Below are 22,165 nucleotides of genomic sequence, written 5' to 3'. Positions count from 1 at the left end.
CTAATAAATATACATTACACAGTACAGTTAAACTCATAATGACACTATCTAATAAATATACATTACACACAGTACAGTTACACTTATAATATCACTATCTAATAAATATGCATTACACAGTACAGTTACACACATCATAACACTATATAATAATATACATTACACAGTACAGTTACACATAACACTATCTAATAAATATACATTACACAGTACAGTTACACACATAACACTGTATAATACATATACAATACACAGTACAGTTGCACACATAATAACACTATCTAATAAATATACATTACACAGTACAGTAACACACATAATAACACTATCTAATAAATATACATTACACAGTACAGTTACACTCGTAATAACACTATTTAATAAATATGCATTACACAGTACAGTAACACACATAACACTATCTAATAAATATACATTACACAGTACAGTTACACACATAATAACCCTAACTAATAAATATACATTACACAGTACAGTTACACACATAACACTATCTAATAAATATACATTACACAGTACAGTTACACACATAACACTGTATAATACATATACAATACACAGTACAGTTGCACACATAATAACACTATCTAATAAATATACAGTACACAGTACAGTTACACACATTAACTCTTGTCTAATAAATATAAATTACACAGTACAGTTACACTCATATTAACACTGTCTAATAAATATACATTACACAGTACAGTTACACACATAACACCATCTAATAAATATACATTACACAGTACAGGTACACACATAATAACACTATCTAATAAATATAAATTACACAGTACAGTTGCACTCATAATGACACTATCTAATAAATATACATTACACTGTACAGTTACACTCATAATATCACTATCTAATAAATATACATTACACAGTACAGTTACACTCATAATAACACTATCTAATAAATATACATTACACAGTACAGTTACATACATAACACTATCTAATAAATATACATTACACAGTACAGTTAAACTCATAATGACACTATCTAATAAATATACATTACACAGTACAGTTACACTTATAATATCACTATCTAATAAATATGCATTACACAGTACAGTTACACACATCATAACACTATATAATAAATATACATTACACAGTACAGTTACAAACATAACACTATCTAATAAATATACATTACACAGTACAGTTACACACATAACACTGTATAATACATATACAATACACAGTACAGTTGCACACATAATAACACTATCTAATAAATATACATTACACAGTACAGTTACACACATATTAACTCTTGTCTAATAAATATAAATTACACAGTACAGTTGCACTCATAATGACACTATCTAATAAATATACATTACACTGTACAGTTACACTCATAATATCACTATCTAATAAATATACATTACACAGTACAGTTACACTCATAATAACACTATCTAATAAATATACATTACACAGTACAGTTACACACATAACACTATCTAATAAATATACATTACACAGTACAGTTACACACATAATAACACTGTCTAATAAATATACATTACACAGTACAGTTACACACATAACACTATCTAATAAATATACATTACACAGTACAGTTACACTCATAATAACACTATCTAATAAATATACATTACACAGTACAGTAACACACATAACACTATCTAATAAATATACATTACACAGTACAGTAACACACATAATAACACTATCTAATAAATATACATTACACAGTACAGTTACACTCGTAATAACACTATTTAATAAATATGCATTACACAGTACAGTAACACATAAAACACTATCTAATAAATATACATTACACAGTACAGTTACACACATAATAACCCTAACTAATAAATATACATTACACAGTACAGTTACACACATAACACTATCTAATAAATATACATTACACAGTACAGTTACACACATAACACTGTATAATACATATACAATACACAGTACAGTTGCACACATAATAACACTATCTAATAAATATACAATACACAGTACAGTTACACACATATTAACTCTTGTCTAATAAATATAAATTACACAGTACAGTTACACTCATATTAACACTGTCTAATAAATATACATTACACAGTACAGTTACACACATAACACCATCTAATAAATATACATTACACAGTACAGGTACACACATAATAACACTATCTAATAAATATAAATTACACAGTACAGTTGCACTCATAATGACACTATCTAATAAATATACATTACACTGTACAGTTACACTCATAATATCACTATCTAATAAATATACATTACACAGTACAGTTACACTCATAATAACACTATCTAATAAATATACATTACACAGTACAGTTACATACATAACACTATCTAATAAATATACATTACACAGTACAGTTACACACATAATAACACTGTCTAATAAATATACATTACACAGTACAGTTACACACATAACACTATCTAATAAATATACATTACACAGTACAGTTACACTCATAGCACTATCTAATAAATATACATTACACAGTACAGTAACACACATAATAACACTATCTAATAAATATACATTACATAGTACAGTTACACTCGTAATAACACTATTTAATAAATATGCATTACACAGTACAGTAACACACATAATAACACTATCTAATAAATATACATTACACAGTACAGTTACACTCATAATAACACTATCTAATAAATATACATTACACAGAACAGTTACACACATAATAACACTATCTAATAAATATACATTACACAGTACAGTTACACACATAATAACACTATCTAATAAATATACATTACACAGAACAGTTACACACATAATAACACTATCTAATAAATATACATTACACAGTACAGTTACACACATAACACTATCTAATAAATATACATTACACAGAACAGTTACACACATAACACCATCTAATAAATATACATTGTACAGTTACACACATAACACCATCTAATAAATATACATTACACAGTACAGTTATACACATAACACCATCTAATAAATATACATTACACAGTACAGTTACACACATAACACCATCTAATAAATATACATTACACAGTACAGTTACACACATAACACTATCTAATAAATATACATTACACAGTACAGTTACACACATAATAACACTATCTAATAAATATACATTACACAGTACAGTTACACACATAATAACACTATCTAATAAATATACATTACACAGAACAGTTACACACATAATAACACTATCTAATAAATATACATTACACAGTACAGTTACACACATAATAACACTATCTAATAAATATACATTACACAGTACAGTTACACACATAATAACACTATCTAATATATATACATTACACAGAACAGTTACACACATAATAACACTATCTAATAAATATACATTACAAAAGTACAGTTACACACATAATAACACTATCTAATAAATATACATTACACAGTACAGTTACACACATAATAACACTATCTAATAAATATACATTACACAGTACAGTTACACTCATAATAACACTATCTAATAAATATACATTACACAGTACAGTTACACTTATAATAACACTATCTAATAAATATACATTACACAGTACAGTTACACACATAACACCATCTAATAAATATACATTACACAGTACAGTTACACACATAATAACACTGTCTAATAAATATACATTACACAGTACAGTTACACACATAACACCATCTAATAAATATACATTACACAGTACAATTACACACATAATAACACTGTCTAATAAATATACATTACACAGTACAGTTACACACATAATAACACTATCTAATAAATATACATTACACAGTACAGTTACACTTACATTAACACTGTCTAATAAAAATTATTAAAAAAAAATATTGCACAAAAATGTTATAAGGGCTCTAAGATATGAGGTCTCAGGTGTAAGAGAAAAAAAAGTCTGTAAAGGACTTTAACCCCTTAATGACCACAATGTACCCTGTATGTCACTGGTCGTTAAGGGTTTTTTCAGGACATAATAGCACAAGTCTAGCAAGAACACACTATTAATGCCCTCCCTCCAGCAGGCTTTGTGGAATAGAGCAGTCTCAACGCTGGTGGCAAGACAGCGCTATAAAACAATCAAGTCCCCAAAAAAGGCCAGCGACATACAGGGTACGTCGCTGGTCCTTAAGGGGTTAACATATAGACATATATAAAAGTGCATTGGAGCCCTTTGCAGTTCAGTAGATGAAAACATGTATGCAATATTCATTTTTAATAAAGTGTTATATTATGTTTACTGTAAATATTTCACATTCCAATTTTCTGCACACCTCATTCCCCAAGGTTCACTTGGGGTGGATGCCAGGGGGGCGGCAGGGCGCCCCCCTTGAACCTGCTAGACAGAGGCAAAAAAATGAGGGAATATGGTACAGTGCACCTTATATATGTGAGGTTAGAGATTAGGTTCTGTAGCCGTTATGAGCGATGTGATTAACTTTAAACAGGTAGCTTTATAAAGAAGCGTTTGGGTAATCCTAAAATCATACATCTGGCTTTACCTGAGTAATCCTACAATCATACATCTGGCTTTACCTGAGTAATCCTACAATCATACATCTGGCTTTACCTGAGTAATCCTACAATCATACATCTGGCTTTACCTGAGTAATCCTACAATCATACATCTGGCTTTACCTGAATAATCCTACAATCATACATCTGGCTTTACCTGGGTAATCCTACAATCCTACATCTGGCTTTACCTGGGTAATCCTACAATCCTACATCTGGCTTTACCTGAGTAATCCTACAATCATACATCTGGCTTTACCTGAGTAATCCTACAATCATACATCTGGCTTTACCTGGGTAATTCTACAATCATACATCTGGCTTTACCTGGGTAATCCTACAATCATACATCTGGCTTTACCTGAGTAATCCTACAATCATACATCTGGCTTTACCTGAGTAATCCTACAATCATACATCTGGCTTTACCTGGGTAATTCTACAATCATACATCTGGCTTTACCTGGGTAATCCTACAATCATACATCTGGCTTTACCTGGGTAATTCTACAATCATACATCTGGCTTTACCTGGGTAATTCTACAATCATACATCTGGCTTTACCTGGGTAATCCTACAATCATACATCTGGCTTTACCTGAGTAATCGTACAATCCTACATCTGGCTTTACCTGGGTAATCCTACAATCATACATCTGGCTTTACCTGGGTAATCCTACAATCCTACATCTGGCTTTACCTGGGTAATCCTACAATCATACATCTGGCTTTACCTGGGTAATCCTACAATCCTACATCTGGCTTTACCTGGGTAATCCTACAATCCTACATCTGGCTTTACCTGGGTAATCCTACAATCATACATCTGGCTTTACCTGGGTAATCCTACAATCATACATCTGGCTTTACCTGGGTAATCCTACAATCATACATCTGGCTTTACCTGGGTAATCCTACAATCATACATCTGGCTTTACCTGGGTAATCCTACAATCATACATCTGGCTTTACCTGAGTAATCCTACAATCATACATCTGGCTTTACCTGAGTAATCCTACAATCATACATCTGGCTTTACCTGAGTAATCCTACAATCATACATCTGGCTTTACCTGAGTAATCGTACAATCATACACCTGGCTTTACCTGAGTAATCCTACAATCATACATCTGGCTTTACCTGGGTAATCCTACAATCATACATCTGGCTTTACCTGGGTAATCCTACAATCATACATCTGGCTTTACCTGAGTAATCCTACAATCATACATCTGGCTTTACCTGGGTAATCCTACAATCATACATCTGGCTTTACCTGAGTAATCCTACAATCATACATCTGGCTTTACCTGAGTAATCCTACAATCCTACATCTGGCATTACCTGGGTAATCCTACAATCATACATCTGGCTTTACCTGGGTAATCCTACAATCATACATCTGGCTTTACCTGGGTAATTCTACAATCATACATCTGGCTTTACCTGGGTAATCCTACAATCATACATCTGGCTTTACCTGGGTAATCCTACAATCCTACATCTGGCTTTACCTGGGTAATCCTACAATCCTACATCTGGCTTTACCTGGGTAATCCTACAATCCTACATCTGGCTTTACCTGGGTAATCCTACAATCATATATCTGGCTTTACCTGGGTAATCCTACAATCATACATCTGGCTTTACCTGAGTAATCCTACAATCATACATCTGGCTTTACCTGGGTAATTCTACAATCCTACATCTGGCTTTACCTGGGTAATCCTACAATCATACATCTGGCTTTACCTGGGTAATTCTACAATCATACATCTGGCTTTACCTGGGTAATCCTACAATCATACATCTGGCTTTACCTGGGTAATCCTACAATCATACATCTGGCTTTACCTGGGTAATTCTAGGATTACCCAAACGCTTCTGGATACAGCTAATCACAACGCTCATTACAGCTACAGCCGCTGGGGCAATGTCAGATGTACCCGGATATCTGACTTTACCCGTAACATATATATATATAAATATGCATTTATGAATAAGTAAAACATATTCTGCTATATGCAGAACATTGGAATGTGAAATATTTGTATTTCTCCAACATAGGTGTGTCCGGTCCACGGCGTCATCCTTACTTGTGGGATATTCTCTTCCCCAACAGGAAATGGCAAAGAGCCCAGCAAAGCTGGTCACATGATCCCTCCTAGGCTCCGCCTACCCCAGTCATTCTCTTTGCCGTTGTACAGGCAACATCTCCACGGAGATGGCTTAGAGTTTTTTAGTGTTTAACTGTAGTTTTTATTATTCAATCAAGAGTTTGTTATTTTAAAATAGTGCTGGTATGTACTATTTACTCAGAAACAGAAAAGAGATGAAGATTTCTGTTTGTATGAGGAAAATGATTTTAGCACCGTAACTAAAATCCATGGCTGTTCCACACAGGACTGTTGAGAGCAATTAACTTCAGTTGGGGGAACAGTGTGCAGTCTCTTACTGCTTGAGGTATGACACATTCTAACAAGACGATGTAATGCTGGAAGCTGTCATTTTCCCTATGGGATCCGGTAAGCCATGTTTATTAAGATAGTAAATAAGGGCTTCACAAGGGCTTATTAAGACTGTAGACTTTTTCTGGGCTAAAATCGATTCATTATTAACACATATTTAGCCTTGAGGAATCATTTAATCTGGGTATTTTGATAAGATTATATCGGCAGGCACTGTTTTAGACACCTTATTCTTTAGGGACTTTCCCTAATCATTGTCAGAGCCTCATTTTCGCGCCGGTATGGCGCACTTGTTTTTGAGACACTGGATGCAGCTGCATGTGTGTGGAGCTCTGATACATAGAAAAGTCTTTCTGAAGGCATCATTGGTATCGTATTCCCCTTTGGGCTTGGTTGGGTCTCAGCAAAGCAGATTCCAGGGACTGTAAAAGGGGTTTAAATATAAAAACGGCTCCGGTTCCGTTATTTTAGGGTTAAAGCTTCCAAATTTGGTGTGCAATACTTTTAAGGCTTTAAGACACTGTGGTGAAATTTTGGTGAATTTTGAACAATTCCTTCATACTTTTTCGCATTGCAGTAATAAAGTGTGTTTAGTTTAAAATTTAAAGTGACAGTAACGGTTTTATTTTAAAACGTTTTTTTGTGCTTTGTTATCAAGTTTATGCCTGTTTAACATGTCTGAACTACCAGATAGATTGTGTTCTGACTGTGGGGAAACCAAGGTTCCTTCTCATTTAACTATATGTATTTTATGTCATAAAAAATTTTGTAAAAATGATGCCCAAGATGATTCCTCAAGTGAGGGGAGTAAGCATGGTACTGCATCATCCCCTCCTTCGTCTACACCAGTCTTGCCCATACAGGAGGCCCCCTAGTACATCTAGTGCGCCAATACTCCTTACTATGCAACATTTAACGGCTGTAAAGGATAATTCTATCAAAAACATTTTAGCCAATATGCCCACTTATCAGCGAAAGCGCGACTGCTCTGTTTTAGAAAATTCTGCAGAGAGCATGAGAACGCTGATGATATGTTTCTGAAGGGCCCCTACACCAGTCTGAGGGGGCCAGGGAGGTTTTGTCTGAGGGAGAAATTTTCAGATTCAGGGAACACATTTCTCAACAGCTGAACCTGATGTGAATACTTTTAAATTTAAGTTGGAACATCTCCGCGCTTGCTTAAGGAGGTGTTATCCAATTTGGATGATTGTGATTATCTGGTCGTTCCAGAACCACTATGTAAAATGGAAAAGTTCTTAGAGGCCCCGGGGCCCCCCGAAGCTTTTCCTATATCCAAGCGGGTGGCGTACATTGTTAGTAAAGAATGGGACAAGGCACGGTATACCTTTAGTACCTCCCCCCATATTTATAAAATTGTTTTCCTATAGTCGACCCAGAAAGGACTGATGGCAGACAGTCCCCAAGGTCGAGGGGGGCGGTTTCTACTCTACACAAGCGCGCCACTATACCCATAGGAAGATAGTTGTGCTTTCCAAGATCCTATGGATAAAAAATTAGAAGGTCTGCTAAAGATGTTTGTTCAGCAAGGTTCCCTTCTACAACCAATTGCATGCATTGTCCCTGTCACTGCAGCCGCGTGTTTCTAGTTTGATGAGCTAGGAAAGGCGATTATTAGTAATTCTTCTTCTTATGAGGAGATTATGGACAGAATTCGTGCTCTTAAATTGGCTAATTCTTTCACCCTAGACGCCACCTTGCAATTGGCTAGGTTAGCGGCGAAAAAAATTCTGGGTTTGCTATTGTGGCGCAGAGCGCTTGGTTAAAATCTTGGGCAGCGGATGCGTCTTCCAAGAACAAATTGCTTGACATTCCTTTCAAGGGGAAAACACTCTTTGGCCCTGACTTGAAAGAGATTATCTCTGATATCACTGGGGGCAAGGGCCACGCCCTTCCTCAGGATAGGTCTTTCAGACCAAAAATAAACCTAAGTTTCGTCCCTTTCGCAGAAACGGATCAGCCCCAAGGGCTACGTCCTCTAAGCAGGGAAGGTAATACTTCTCAAGCCAATCCAGCCTGGAGACCTATGCAAGGCTGGAACAAAGGAAAGCAGCCAGGAAACCTGCCACTGCTACCAAGACAGCATGAAATGCGGGCCCCCGATCCGGGACCGGATCTGGTGGGGGGCAGACTCTCTCTCTTCGCTCAGGCTGGGGCAAGAGATGTTCTGGATCCTTGGGCGCTAGAAATAGTCTCCCAAGGTTATTCTCTGGAGTTCAAGGGGCTTCCTCCAAGGGGGAGGTTCCACAGGTCTCAGTTGTCTTCAGACCACATAAGAAGACAGGCATTCTTACATTGGGTAGAAGACCTGCTAAAAATGGGAGTGATTCATCCTGTTCCATTAGGAGAACAAGGGATGGGGTTCTACTCCAATCTGTTCATAGTTCCCAAAAAAGAGGGAACGTTCAGACCAATCTTAGATCTCAAGATCTTGAACAAGTTTCTCAAGGTTCCATCGTTCAAGATGGAAACCATTCGAACACTTCTTCCTTCCATCCAGGAAGGTCAATTCATGACCAAGGTGGATTTCAAGGATGCGTATCTACATATTCCTATCCACAAGGAACATCATCGGTTCCTAAGGTTTGCATTCCTGGACAAGCATTTCCAGTTCGTGGCGTTTTCTTTCGGATTAGCCACTGCTCCTAGGATTTTCTCATAGGTACTAGGGTCCCTTCTGGCGGGTGTGCTAAGACCAAGGGGCATTGCTGTAGTACCTTACTTGACGACATTCTGATTCGAGCGTCGTCCCCTTCCTCAAGTAAAGGCTCACACGGACATTGTCCTGGCCTTTCTCAGATCTCACGGATGGAAAGTGAACTTGGAAAAGAGTTCTCTATCTCCGTCAACGAGGGTTCCCTTCTTGGGAACTATAATAGACTCCTTAGAAATGAGGATTTTTTTCTGACACAAGCCAGAAAACAAAACTTCTAGACTCTTGTCGGATACTTCATTCCGTTCCTCTTCCTTCCATAGCGCAGTGCATGGAAGTGATAGGTTTGATGGTAGCGGCAATGGACATAGTTCCTTTTGTGCGCATTCATCTAAGACCATTACAACTGTTCATGCTCAGTCAGTGGAATGGGGACTATTCAGACTGTCTCCGAAGATACAAGTAAATCAGAGGACCAGAGACTCATTCCGTTGGTGCTGTCCCCTGGACAACCTGTCACAAGGGATGACCTTCCGCAGACCAGAGTGGGTCATTGTCCACGACCGACGCCAGTCTGATGGGCTGGGGCGCGGTCTGGGGATCCCTGAAAGCTCAGGGTCTTTGGTCCTCGGGTAGAATCTCTTCTACCGATAAATATTCTGGAACTGAGAGCGATATTCAATGCTCTCAAAGCTTGGCCTCAGCTAGCGAGGGCCAAGTCATACATCAACCATCAGGGGGGAACAAGGAGTTCCCTAGCGATGGAAGAAGTGACCAAAATCATTCTATGGGCGGAGTCTCACTCCTGCCACCTGTCTGCTATCCACATCCCAGGAGTGGAAAATTGGGAAGCGGATTTTCTGAGTCGTCAGACATTGCATCCGGGGGAGTGGAACTCCATCCGGAAATCTTTGCCCAAGTCACTCAACCGTGGGGCATTCCAGACATGGATCTGATGGCCTCTCGTCAGAACTTCAGAGTTCCTTACTACGGGTACAGATCCAGGGATCCCAAGGCGGCTCTAGTGGATGCACTAGTAGCACCTTGGACCTTCAAACTAGCTTATGTGTTCCCGCCGTTTCCTCTCATCCCCAGGCTGGTAGCCAGGATCAATCAGGAGAGGGCGTCGGTGATTTTGATAGCTCCTGCGTGGCCACGCAGGACTTGGTATGCAGATCTGGTGAATATGTCATCGGCTCCACCATGGAAGCTACCTTTGAGACGAGGACCTTCTTGTTCTAGGTCCGTTCGACCCACTCCAGCTGACTGCTTGGAGATTGAACGCTTGATCTTATCAAAGCGAGGGTTCTCAGATTCTGTTATTAATACTCTTGTTCAGGCCTGAGCAAGCCTGTAACCTAGAAAAATTACCACATAATTTGGTATATCTGTTGGTGTGAATCTGCAGGATTCCCTTGGGACAAGGTTAAGATTCCTAAGAGTCTATCCTTCCTTCGAGAAGGATTGGAAAAAGGATTATCTGCAAGTTCCTTGATGGGACAGATTTCTGCCTTGTCTGTGTTACTTTCACAAAAAGCTGGCAGCTGTGCCAGATGTTCTAGCCTTTGTTCGGCTCTGGTTAGAATCAAGCCTGTTTACAAAATTTTGACTCCTCCTTGGAGTCTCAACCTAGTTCTTTCAGTTCTTCAGGGGGTTCCGTTTGAACCCTTACATTCGTTGATATTAAGTTATTATCTTGGAAAGTTTTGTTTTTTGGTTGCAATTCTTCTGCTAGAAGAGTTTCAGAATTATCTGCTCTGCAGTGTTCTTCTCCTTATCTGGTGTTCCATGCAGATAAGGTGGTTTTGCGTACTAAACCTGGTTTTCCTTCCAAAAGTTGTTTCTAACAAAAACATTAACCAGGAGATAGTTGTGCCTTCTTTGTGTCCTAATCCAGTTTCAAAGAAGGAACGTTTGTTGCACAACTTGGATGGTAGTTCGTGCTCTCAAATTTTTACTTAGCAGCTACTAAGGATTTCAGACAAACTTTGTCTTTGTTTGTTGTTTATTCTGGGTAAACGGAGAGGTCAAAAAGCAACTTCTACCTCTCTCTCCTTCTGGATTAAAAGCATTATCCGATTGGCTTATGAGACTGCCGGACGGCAGCCTCCTGAAAGAATCACAGCTCACTCCACTAGGGCTGTGGCTTCCACATGGGCCTTCAAGAACGAGGCTTCTGTTGATCAGATATGTAAGGCAGCGACTTGGTCTTCACTGCACACTTTTTCTAAATTTTACAAATTTGATAATTTTGCTTCTTCTGAGGCTAATTTTGGGAGAAAGGTTTTGCAAGCCGTGTGCCTTCCATTTAGGTGACCTGATTTGCTCCCTCCCTTCATCCGTGTCCATAAAGCTTTGGTATTGGTTCCCACAAGGTAAGGATGACGCCGTGGACCGGACACACCTATGTTGGAGAAAACAGAATTTATGTTTACCTGATAAATTGCTTTCTCCAACGGTGTGTCCGGTCACGGCCCGCCCTGGTTTTTTAATCAGGTCTGATAATTTATTTTCTTTAACTACAGTCACCACGGTAACATATGGTTTCTCCTATGGCAAATATTCCTCCTTAACGTCGGTCGAATGACTGGGGTAGGCGGAGCCTAGGAGGGATCATGTGACCAGCTTTGCTGGGCTCTTTGCCATTTCCTGTTGGGGGAAGAGAATATCCCACAAGTAAGGATGACGCCGTGGACCGGACACACCGTTGGAGAAAGTAATTTATCAGGTAAACATAAATTCTGTTTTCTCCATCATAGGTGTGTCCCGGTCCACGGCGTGCATCCATCTTGGTGGATATTCTCTTCCCCAACTGGAAATGGCAAAGAGCCCAGCAAAAGCTGGTCACATGATCCCTCCTAGGCTCCGCCTACCCAGTCATACACTTTGCCGTTGTACAGGCAACATCTCCACGGAGATGGCTTAGAGTTTTTTAGTAGCTCAGTGCATGAAGTGATCGGGTTGGATGGTAGCGGCAATGGGACATAGTTCCTTTTGCGCGCATTCATCTAAGACCATTACAACTGTGCATGCTCAGTCAGTGGAATGGGGACTATACAGACTTGTCTCCGAAGATACAAGTAAATCAGAGGACCAGAGACTCACTCCGTTGGTGGCTGTCCCTGGACAACCTGTCACAAGGGATGACATTCCGCAGACCAGAGTGGGTCATTGTCACGACCGACGCCAGTCTGATGGGCTGGGGCGCGGTCTGGGGATCCCTGAAAGCTCAGGGTCTTTGGTCTCGGGAAGAATCTCTTCTACCGATAAATATTCTGGAACTGAGAGCGATATTCAATGCTCTCAAGGCTTGGCCTCAGCTAGCGAGGACCAAGTTCATACGGTTTCAATCAGACAACATGACAACTGTTGCGTACATCAACCATCAGGGGGGAACAAGGAGTTCCCTAGCGATGGAAGAAGTGACCAAAATCATTCTATGGGCGGAGTCTCACTCCTGCACCTGTCTGCTATCCACTCCCAGGAGTGGAAAATTGGGAAGCGGATTTTCTGAGTCGTCAGACATTGCATCCGGGGGAGTGGGAACTCCATCCGGAAATCTTTGCCCAAGTCATCAGCTGTGGGGCATTCCAGACATGGATCTGATGGCCTCTCGTCAGAACTTCAAGGTTCCTTGCTACGGGTCCAGATCCAGGGATCCCAAGGCGGCTCTAGTGGATGCACTAGTAGCACCTTGGACCTTCAAACTAGCTTATGTGTTCCCGCCGTTTCCTCTCATCCCCAGGCTGGTAGCCAGGATCAATCAGGAGAGGGCGTCGGTGATCTTGATAGCTCCTGCGTGGCCACGCAGGACTTGGTATGCAGATCTGGTGAATATGTCATCGGCTCCACCTTGGAAGCTACCTTTGAGACGAGACCTTCTTGTTCAGGGTCCGTTCGAACATCCGAATCTGGTTTCACTCCAGCTGACTGCTTGGAGATTGAACGCTTGATTTTATCGAAGCGAGGATTCTCAGATTCGGTTATCGATACTCTTGTTCAGGCCAGAAAGCCTGTAACGAGAAAGATTTACCACAAAATTTGGAAAAAATATATCTGTTGGTGTGAATCTAAAGGATTCCCTTGGGACAAGGTTAAGATTCCTAGGATTCTATCCTTCCTTCAAGAAGGATTGGAAAAAGGGTTATCTGCAAGTTCCCTGAAGGGACAGATTTCTGCCTTGTCGGTGTTACTTCACAAAAAGCTGGCAGCTGTGCCAGATGTTCAAGCCTTTGTTCAGGCTCTGGTTAGAATCAAGCCTGTTTACAAACCTTTGACTCCTCCTTGGAGTCTCAATTTAGTTCTTTCAGTTCTTCAGGGGGTTCCGTTTGAACCCTTACATTCCGTTGATATTAAGTTATTATCTTGGAAAGTTTTGTTTTTAGTTGCAATTTCTTCTGCTAGAAGAGTTTCAGAATTATCTGCTCTGCAGTGTTCTCCTCCTTATCTGGTGTTCCATGCAGATAAGGTGGTTTTACGTACTAAACTGGTTTTCTTCCAAAAGTTTGTTTCTAACAAAAACATTAACCAGGAGATTATCGTACCTTCTCTGTGTCCGAAACCAGTTTCAAAGAAGGAACGTTTGTTGCACAATTTGGATGTTGTTCGCGCTCTAAAATTCTATTTAGATGCTACAAAGGATTTTAGACAAACATCTTCCTTGTTTGTTGTTTATTCCGGTAAAGGAGAGAGGTCAAAAAGCATACTTCTACACTCTCTCTCTTTTGGATTTAAAAGCTATCATCAGATTGGCTTACGAGACTGCCGGACGGCAGCCTCCCGGAAAGAATCACAGCTCATTTCCACTAGGGCTGTGGCTTCCACATGGGCCTTCAAGAACGAGGCTTCTGTTGATCAGATATGTAGGGCAGCGACTTGGTCTTCACTGCACACTTTTACAAAATTTTACAAGTTGATACTTTTGCTTCTTCTGAGGCTAATTTTGGGAGAAAGGTTTTGCAAGCCGTGGTGCCTTCCATTTTAGGTAGACCTGATTTGCTCCCTCCCTTCATCCGTGTCCTAAAGCTTTGGTATTGGTTCCCACAAGTAAGGATGACGCCGTGGACCGGACACACCTATGTTGGAGAAAACAGAATTTATGTTTAACAGATAAATTACTTTCTCCAACGGTGTGTCCGGTCCACGGCCCGCCCTGGTTTTTTAATCAGGTCTGATAATTTATTTTCTTTAACTACAGTCACCACGGTACCATATGGTTTCTCCTATGCAAATATTCCTCCTTAACGTCGGTCGAATGACTGGGGTAGGCGGAGCCTAGGAGGGATCATGTGACCAGCTTTGCTGGGCTCTTTGCCATTTCCTGTTGGGGAAGAGAATATCCCACAAGTAAGGATGACGCCGTGGACCGGACACACCGTTGGAGAAAGTAATTTATCAGGTAAACATAAATTCTGTTTTTATGTTGGGTTTGCGCATTTGAGAATATGGGATTGGGTTTGTGCGCGAGTAGGGTGTTAGGTTTTTCCCCACTTTTTTTGCTCCATTAGCTTCTATGAGGTAATACATTATGGCATGCGTGATATTCTAAGTTTGGCCTTTTACATGCATCAGGTTAGCGCGCAAGTGAAAACAGTTTACTTTTAACTCATAATACAAGCGCTACCAAACACGCACAAAAAAATTACTGCTAGCGGAGTTAGATCGTGAGCGTTAAATACCGATTCACTTGTAATCTGTCTCTTAGTTTGTACTTTTTAATCACAGCTGAAGTTTAACCCAATACACTTCTTGTGCTATGGTTTATACCACAGAACTAAGGTTTGAGTTTGTAGGAATGAACCAGACATATCATATTGGGGTTAAGAGGACGATGAGCTCACATCTGTTTGTTTTTTTCCGCAGTGTGCGGGGATATTCATGGGCAGTTCTTTGACTTGATGAAGCTGTTTGAGGTTGGAGGATCTCCGGCTAACACAAGATACCTCTTCCTGGGGGACTACGTAGACAGAGGTTATTTTAGTATAGAGGTAAGCAACAAGCGTTCTTACATGTTACATGTTCTTGTACTGCAACACTGTCAAAGATATTTGTGTTTGCTGTTAATATACAGCCAGTATTTCTTGCATTAGAGTATTAAATTTACCAGATTTCCATGATTAAATGTACTTAAAAAAGAGATGGATTTTAATCTTTTATAGATGAATCCGATGCTTTTTCATTCCTAAAATATGGTCCATGACGTTATCAATTACTGTTGGGAATATCACTCCTGGCCAGCAGGAGGAGGCAAAGAGCACCACAGCAAAGCTGTTAAGTGTCACTCCCCTACCCACAATCCCCAGTTATTTTCTTTGCCTCTGTAAATGGAGGTGATGTTTTTGGTGTCTAAAGAAAATTGGATTTCTTTTGCTACAAGCAAGATTTTTTGGGGTCTAGCCGTAGTCCACGTTAGTCTCTTCAGTAGGGCAATGGTGGCTTTAAAGCAGTTAGGAACTTCTGAGGTGGGCCTTGCTGCATTTTCCGAACATATTTGCTGCCCATGTTACAGAAAGCCAGAGTAGGTTTACTCTGTTCTTTGTCTTATTTCACAGGTCTCTGTAAGGTTTGGTGTCCTTCCACACCATGTGAGCTGTCCTCCTGCCGGCCGGCTAGATGTGCAGGTAAGTGCCTTTTGTCTTCTGGGGCTAGGAGGCTGGCACTGAAAGGGTTAAGCTGCGATGCTGCCCAATATCTCTGCACGGATTATGGGACTAGAATCCTAAATATAGGATTAATACTGGCAGTGAGCAGGCACTTTTACTATGTGAGATGGAGACTGGCTTAATCTCCTTTGTGGGCTATAAAGAGTTAACCATATTTAGGCTCATACATTTTTATTGGTTTATCAGTGGGTGGCTGTGCATACTATATCATAGATTTGCAAACAGATACGCAGGTTATATTAGCTCTACGCTATCCTGAAAATGTGTGCGGTCTCTTGCCGGCTCTGACGTATGATCTGTCAGGCAACGGCTTTTCCGATTTGTCTCTTCCGGTTTGAAACACGCGTGCTTTCATACTGTGGCGCAGTTTCAATTGCCGGCCATGGGACTTCTATCTCCGCTCCTAGAGAATATTCAGAGTGGTTGTTCACGGCTGCATTAGCAACCCTCGTTGGTTCGAAGGGGCAGGTAGGCATCTCAGTCATCAGGCTGAGGTGTAGAGGTGTCATTATTTTTATCACAATATTACTTTCATTGTTCACAATAAGCAGTGTGACTCAGTATGAAGTTTTATTTTTAGGCTAATTCGACTTTCTATTTTAAAGAGGTACTGTCACTTTAAATACAGACAGGCTATTCTAATTCTATTTCATGGAGCAGGATTTTGCCGTTATGGAGTGTCTCCTTTGTTTGGAGAACCAAGTTGTGCCACTATTGCAATTTTGTTCCTCATGTATAGAGAGGACTTTGCAAAATAAATATAAACTTTTTGTTTCTGAGCCAATCATCTCTCAGGATGATGCTGTTCAAGCAATGCCACAGTTTTCTCCTCAAACGTCCCAAGCCTTAGTGGCGTCACATACAGTGCCCTGCAGTTCCTCTCAGTCTCCTGGAAGAGTTTATTTGCCTGCAGAAATTGCTGCCCAGGTATCTTCAGTGGTATCTGCGGCCTTATCTGCCATTCCTATGCTAAAGGGAAAACACAAGAGGAACATTAGAGACTCAGACGTTAAGGTTTCCGCTCCAACCTCTGCTACTCAGATAGCCCTCTCTCATAAGTCTGATGAGGAGGATACGTCAGTAGCCTCTGAGGGTGAAATCTCAGATTCAGACAGTATAATGCCTTCATCTGATGCTGAAGTAGTATCCTTCAGATTTAGGCTTGAACACCTTCGCATATTGTTAAAGGAGGTTTTAGCTACTTTGGACGACTCCTACCCGCCTGTCGTCAACCCTAAGAAATCAAGTAAACGTAATAAATACTTTGATATTCCTTCCTCGGTGGAAGTGTTTCCTGTTCCAGACCGTGCAACTGAGATTATTGCGCAGGAATGAGGGAGAGCTCCCAGAATGTTCTCAAAGGTTCTGGGGGCTCTCTTGGCAGTAATCAGGTCTCAGGGAATTGCAGTAGCGCCATACCTGGACGACATATTGGTTCAGGCACCAACTTTTCAACAAGCAGACCCTCATACAGAGATCTTGTTGTCTTTTCTACATTCCCACGGATGTTAAGTGAATCTGGAAAATAGTTCCCTTGTTCCAGCTACAAGAGTGGTTTTCTTAGGGACCATAATAGATTCCCTATCTATGAAAATTTTTCTGACAGAGGTCAGAAAATCCAAGATTATTTCCTCTTTCCTCTCTCTGCAGTCTACTCTTCGGCCATCAGTGGCTCAATGTATGGAGGTAATTGGTCTGATGGTTGCTTCAATGGACATCATTCCCTTTGCTCGATTCCATTTGAGAGCTCTACAGTTATGCATGCTCAGACAATGGAATCAGTCGACGAGAGACTCTCCCGTGGTGGTGTTCTCAGGAGCATCTGTCTTGGGGGACATGCTTCCGGAAACCTTCCTGGGTGATTGTAACCACGGATGCCAGCCTGCTGGGCTGGGGAGCAGTCTGGGACTCGTTAAAGGTGCAGGGTCTATGGACTCGGTAGGAGTCTGCACTCCCCGTAAATATCTTGGAGTTGAGAGCAATTTACAATGCTCTGATAGCATGGCCTCTGTTGTCCTTAGCTCGGTTTAACAGGTTCCAGTCGGACAATATCACCTCAGTGACTTACATCAACCACCAGGGGGGAACTCAGAGTTCCTTAGCCATGAAAGAGGTGGCTCGGATTATTCAATGGGTGGAAGCCAACAATTGTTGTCAATCTGCCATCCAGATTCCAGGGGTGGACAACTGGGAAGCGGATTTTCTGAGCAGACAGACTTTTCATCCCAGGGAGTGGGCACTCCATCCGGAGATGTTCTCCAGGTTAACCCTCAAATGGGGGATGCCAGAGTTAGATCTGATGGTGTCTCAACAGAACGCCAAGCTTCCAAGGTACGGTTCAAGGCCGAGAGATCCTCAGGCCGCCTTGATAGATGCTCTGGCGGTACCTTGGGTTTTCAGTCTAGCATACCTGTTTTCTCTCCTTCCACGAGTCATTGCTCGTATCAAAAAAGGAGAAAGCATCAGTAATTCTAGTAGCTCATGCGTGACCTGGTATGCAGACCTAGTGAAGAAGTCATCTCTTCCACCTTGGAGGCTGCCTCTGAGGAAGGACCTTGTAACTCAGAGTTCATTCCTTCATCCAAATCTCGTTTCTCTGATGCTGACTGCTTGGAGATTGAACGCTTAGTGTTGTCTAAGTGTGGTTTTTCTGAGTTGGTCATTGAGACCATGATTCAGGCTCGCAAGCCTGTTACTAGAAGGATTTACCATGGGATATGGCGTAAATATATTTATTGGTGCAAATCTAAGGGCTACTCTTGGAGTAGGGTCAGGATTCCTAGGATTTTGTCTTTTCTCCAGGAAGGTCTGGAGAAAGGTTTGTCAACCAGTTCTCTGAAGGGTCAGATTTCTGCATTATCTGTATGTGAGTTACATAAGCATCTGGCGGGATGTGCCAGAAGTTCAATCCCTTTTGGATAGGCCATGGTCAGAATCAGGCCTGTCTTTAAGTCTGTACTCCTCCTTGGAGCCCTTAACTTAGTTCTTAAGGTTTTACAACAGGCTCCGTTTTAGCCTTTACATTCCATAGATATTAAGTTGTTATCTTTGGAAGGTTTTGTTTATTATTGCTATTTCTTCTGCTCGGAGGGTCTCGGAGCTCTCAAGCCCTGCAAGTGTGATTCGCCTTATCTTATCTTTCACTCCTGATAAGGCAGTTCTTCGTACTAAGCTTGGGTTTTTCTTCCTAAAGTGGATTCTGATAGAAATATTAATCAGGAAATTGTTGTTTCTTCTCTGTCCTAATCCTTCTGCTTATAAGGAATGTTTGTTGCACAACTTGAATGTTGTTGCCTGCTCTAATAATTCTAGGAAAAAATTGTAGCAGTCCACAGCACTCAAATAAAAGTATCTTTTATTGGCTCATAAAAAGTAACAAACCAGTGCGTTTCAGGGTCTCCCCCTTAATCATACATGATGTTACGATTAAGGGGGAACCCCCGAAAACATCACTAGTTAGTTACTTTTATGTGCCCAATAAAAGATACTTTTATTTGAGGTGCTGTGTACTGCTACAATTGTTCCATGACTTTGAGGCTATTGGTGAATACCCTGGTCTTCAACGAAGCATTTGTCTGCTGTATCACTATCTGTGTATTGCCTAAAATTCTACCTACAGACGACTAAGGATTTTTGTCCTTTCTTTGCCTTGTTTGTTTCTCTGGAAAGGCTAAAGGTCAGAAGCTAATGCTACTTCTCTTTCTCTGGTTGAGAAGTATGATCTGTTTTGCTTATGAGACTGCTGGACAGCAGCCTCCTGAGAGAATAACAGCTCATTTCCACTAGGGCTGTTTCGTCTTCTTGGGCTTTCAAAATGAAGCTTCTGTAGAACCAGATTTGCAAAGGGCTTGCAACTTGGTCCTCTCTGCATACTTTTTCCAAATTTTACAAATTTTATACTTTTGCCTTGGCTGAGGCATCTTTTGGGAGAATGGTTCTTCAAGCGGTGGTGCCTTCTGTTTAGGTCTGCCTGTCTTGTTTTCCCTCCCTGTTCATTCTGTGTCCTCTAGCTTGGGTATTGGTTCCCAACAGTAATTGATGACGTGACTCACCATATCTTAGGAAAGAAAACTAAATTTATGCTTACCTGATACATTTTTTTCTTTCCGGATATGGAGAGTCCACGAACCCACCCTTAAATTGAAGTTAGTTATTTTTAACTAAACCTCAGGCACCTCTACACCTTTGTGTTATTCCTTGTTTCCATTTTTCTTCGGTTGAAAGACTGGGGATTTGAGGGTAGGAGAGTGACACTTAACAGCTTTTCTGTTGTGCTCTTTGCCTCCTCCTGCTGGCCAGGAGTGATATTCCCAACAGTAATTGGTGACGTTGTGGACTCACTATATCCGGAACATTTATCGGGTAGCAATACATTTTTGTATCTCCCCTCTAGAGAAATATGCCACTGATTGTGTAGTAATGGCAAAATCAGCCCAAGTATGCGCTGCCACAGCGCTCTCTAGGATCAATCAGGAGCAGTGTTAAAGGGACAGTGTACATCTAATTTTCATAAAACTGCATCTAATAGACACTACTATAAAGAAGAATATGCACAGATACTGATATAAATATCCTGTATAAACCTTTCAGTTTAGCACTGCTGATGATGAGGTTAGGCTGGGACACTCAGTAAAAGGGGCTGAGAAATCAGGAAGAACAGACACTCCCCCTCCCCTGCATATGAAAAGACCCTTTAGGCAAATAGGGCATCTGGAATCTGTAAGACTTGAGTCTACATCTGATACTTTGGAGCTTGCTTAGGAGGTCTGAGATCGGTAGCATTTTATAAAAAAATAAGCAAAACTACACTAGGCGTATAAATGGATTATGCAAAGACAAATCTAATGTACAATGTCCCTTTAATACGCCGTACTCAACTGGTTCCTCATATACAGAATTATGATATAGGGCCAGATTACGAGTAGAGTGCAAAATTGTGCTTTCACAAGCGGTATAATTTGCGCTCCACTCAGTAATTACGGCTCACGCAGATGTGCATGGAAGTTTTGCACTCACGAGAGCGCGCTTCCATAGGCTCCAATAGGAGCCTCGTTCTATGCCAAATAGAACCTAGCGCAGCAAAGTTTAAATATATCACAGTCCCCATAGACCGCAATGTAATGGCACCCACATCTGCACACTTTAGCCCCTTAAAACTGCTTTTGTGCAGTTATTTTCTTATTCTTATTATTTATTATTATTCTTATTATTCTTATTCTTATTTCATTTTCTTACTTTAACTAAAAAAACTTTACACTTTATTTTGGGGCAAATTTGGGGACTTTTTAAATTTTTTTTATTAACCAGAGATCTGGTCTCTGGTTAATAAATGCAAGTGCAAAGGGCTACCGCGAGCTCGCCAACTCGTAATGGCTGGTTATGCAATATTCACATTTAATACAGTGTTATACTGTGTATTTACTGTACTGTCCTATGCACTGTTAAATAGAGATTCCTACATATATCTGTATTTACATATATATAACCATGCATATATATATTGTACTAAAATACCATCACATATATGTAGAAATATGTATTTATGAATAAATAGAACATATTCTGATATGTGAAGAACTTTGGAATGTGAAATATTTATATTTTCATGTCGGGTTAGCGCTAATGAGAATATGTTATCGAGTTTGTGCACGTGAGTAGGGTGTTAGGATTTTTTTTTCACGTTAAATTAGTGCTCCACTTGTAATCTAGCCTATAGTCCGTTCTTCTGTAATTGTGTTTGTTACCATTTCTTATTTA

The 22,165-nt window shown here is 40.2% G+C and overlaps 1 protein-coding gene across 4 annotated transcripts in view; it reads left to right on the top strand.

The window, feature by feature from the left end:
* Nucleotides 1-22,165, top strand: part of LOC128639748 (serine/threonine-protein phosphatase 2B catalytic subunit beta isoform) — a 358,087-nt gene that overhangs the window by 115,361 nt on the left and 220,561 nt on the right. For all 4 annotated transcript variants that reach the window (XM_053691874.1, XM_053691875.1, XM_053691873.1 and 1 more), the window contains exon 3: nucleotides 15,609-15,733. In XM_053691874.1, coding sequence (XP_053547849.1) covers nucleotides 15,609-15,733 — 125 coding nt within the window. The remainder of the gene's footprint in view (nucleotides 1-15,608; nucleotides 15,734-22,165) is intronic.

This window comes from Bombina bombina, chromosome 9, assembly GCF_027579735.1.
Source record: "Bombina bombina isolate aBomBom1 chromosome 9, aBomBom1.pri, whole genome shotgun sequence".
Classification (NCBI taxonomy): domain Eukaryota; kingdom Metazoa; phylum Chordata; class Amphibia; order Anura; family Bombinatoridae; genus Bombina; species Bombina bombina.
The sequence above is the reverse complement of the archived record's forward strand: the minus strand, read 5'-3'. Positions and strand labels throughout refer to the sequence as shown.